The 2,525-nt window shown below is 44.2% G+C and overlaps 1 protein-coding gene across 1 annotated transcript; it reads left to right on the top strand.

The window, feature by feature from the left end:
• Positions 1 to 1,284: 1,284 nt before the first annotated feature.
• Positions 1,285 to 2,495, top strand: LACBIDRAFT_335687 (uncharacterized protein; the record flags this gene model as incomplete). The annotated part of the gene is made up of 9 exons (XM_001890564.1): positions 1,285 to 1,313; positions 1,416 to 1,473; positions 1,576 to 1,619; positions 1,749 to 1,760; positions 1,823 to 1,930; positions 2,030 to 2,090; positions 2,144 to 2,250; positions 2,304 to 2,410; positions 2,464 to 2,495. 9 exons carry the CDS (start codon positions 1,285 to 1,287, stop codon positions 2,493 to 2,495), a joined length of 558 nt encoding a protein of 185 aa, XP_001890599.1.
• Between the last annotated feature and the right edge of the window lie 30 nt (positions 2,496 to 2,525).

Raw genomic sequence — 2,525 nt, 5'->3', positions numbered from 1 at the left:
CTGCGCAAAGATCGACGTCCAGACTCTATCCTCAACATTCTCACTGACTATATCCCACAAATTACACCAGAGCAAAACTCAAAGGATCCTGCCTGTGTGTTTTGCCTGGCAGAATTCTCCTGCCTTTTATCCCGTTTATGAGGAGTGTGATGAGAGAAGATGCTCACTGCCTCCCCCTCTCATTCCGCCATCTCTCTCTTTCTATGGTGCTGCTTTTGCAATTTCCTCCATCTAATTCCAGCACTGCATCGTTCAGCTGCAGCTGCTTCCCGCCATCGCCTTTGTCGTGTGCAACCGCTGCCAACTGCTGCTAGAGAACCTTGAATCTGGGGGACACTGAAATTGGTAGAAGGAGGAGGATAGACAGATGCATATACAGGCTCGCCATATCTGCCACCCACTCTCACCTTCGTAGACATTATAAATTTTGTGTGCTTCCAATCACTTTGAACTTTGTTACATGGCAGGTATGTTAATATTCATCTTCTCATTGAATGTGCATTTTGATGTACATTCGCCTTCTTAGAAATTTAAAACAGGAAATTCCAACGTGTTGTGCGAAACGGTGAACTGCCGAATTGCTGAAATTTCCAGATCCGAGATTTTTTGGTGTCCGAATGGACCAGATTTTGGACCTCAAAGGTGGGAAACATGACATCATCTCTCTTGTGATGCTTACCAATGGCAGTGGTCACAGTGCTGAGATGCCCCATGATCGGCTTGGTGGTTCCTTGGAGTTCCTTGGTTCCTAACGATTGTTGAAGTTTGTTGAAGTTTGTAGATAGGGTCAATTCCTTGGTTCCTAACAATTGTTGAAGTTTGTTGAAGATCCCTCAATCCCAGAATTGAGAGAAAGCTGAGAATCTGGAAGATTATGGGGGATTTTCCAAGATTATTCAGTTTCAATTTTGCTCGTGTACCAAACATACAGACCTACAAAATGCAAGATCACCAAAGATCTCAGGTTGTAAATAGAACCAAAGCCTAACTGTAATTGAAAGATTGTTGAAGATTCTGCAAGATTGTTGAAGATTGTTCGCAAAATTTGGCTTTCTTCCTTCACATGTTTCTGTAATGGAACAATCTTTGACAATCTTCAACAATCTTTGGCTATCTTTGACAATCTTTGACAATTGCCAGCTTTATTTCATGAAAAGTATGTAGGTAGAAAAAAAAAGCGAGTTTTGTCCACAGACGGCCGTCAAATCAACCATTTTGTAAATGGCTTTGTGGAGCATGTTTGTGGAGTGCATAGGTATTGAATTGAGTCCACGCCCATGCGAAATGGACCACAGGAAGGTACTGAACAATTGGTGAGCATAAGGCAAAAAAGCAGAAATACAAACCTACTTACCTCAATGGGAGGTTGACCGTTTTGTAAACGGTTTTGTGGAGCTTGTTCGTGGAATGTGTAGGTATCGAATCAAGTCCACGCTCATGCGAAACGGACCACAGGAAGGTACTGAACAATTGGTGAGCATAAGGCAAAAAAGCGAAAATACAAACCTACTTACCTCCATGGGAAGTTGACTGTTTTGTAAACAGTTTTGTGGAGCTTGTTCGTGGAATGCGTAGGTATTGAATCGAGTCAATGCTCAAGCAAAATGGACTGCAGGAAGGTACTGAGAAGTTGTGAGCATAATGGTGAATATTCCGCATCAAAAGGAACGACTCACAAGTTGAGTCACGGAAATTTCCGAAAATGACGTACTTCCCTTGCGCGCTCCCTTCAAACCTATGGAACGTAGCCTTCAAGGGAAGTACGTCATTTTCGGGCAATGCCGTGACTCGTCTTTTTGCCCTTATGCCAACCTCTGCCCAGGACCTTCCTGTGGCTTGATTCGCTTCAACGTAGACTCGTTTGGATAGTGCTTCACGTCCCAAAAACGCTCCAAGAAACCGTTTACGAAACCGTCAACTCTTCATGGAGGTACGTCTGTTTGTACTTTCGTGTTTTTGCACTTCTGCTAAACTCTGCCCAAGGCCTTCCTGTGGCTTGATTCGCTTCAACGTAGACTCGTTTGGATAGTGCTTCACGTCCCAAAAACGCTCCAAGAAACCGTTTACGAAACCGTCAACTCTTCATGGAGGTACGTCTGTTTGTACTTTCGTGTTTTTGCACTTCTGCTAAACTCTGCCCAAGGCCTTCCTGTGCCTCGATTTCCCTCAACGTAGACTCGTTTGGATACTACTTCATGTCCCGAAAACGCTCCGACAAACCGTTTACGAAACCGTCAACTCTTCATGGAGGTACGTCTGTTTGTACTTTCGTGTTTTTGCACTTCTGCTAAACTCTGCCCAAGGCCTTCCTGTGCCTCGATTTCCCTCAACGTAGACTCTTTTGGATACTACTTCATGTCCCGAAAACGCTCCGACAAACCGTTTACGAAACCGTCAACTCTTCGTGGAGGTACGTCTGTTTGTATTTTCGTGTTTTTGCACTTCTGCTAAACTCTGCCCAAGACCTTCCTGTGTCTCGATTTCCTTCAACGTAGACTCGTTTGGACACTACCTTACGTCCCGAA

Source organism: Laccaria bicolor, genomic scaffold, assembly GCF_000143565.1.
Source record: "Laccaria bicolor S238N-H82 LACBIscaffold_113 genomic scaffold, whole genome shotgun sequence".
NCBI lineage: Eukaryota > Fungi > Basidiomycota > Agaricomycetes > Agaricales > Hydnangiaceae > Laccaria > Laccaria bicolor.
Note: the sequence above shows the minus strand (reverse complement) of the source record. Positions and strands in the feature narration are given on the sequence as shown.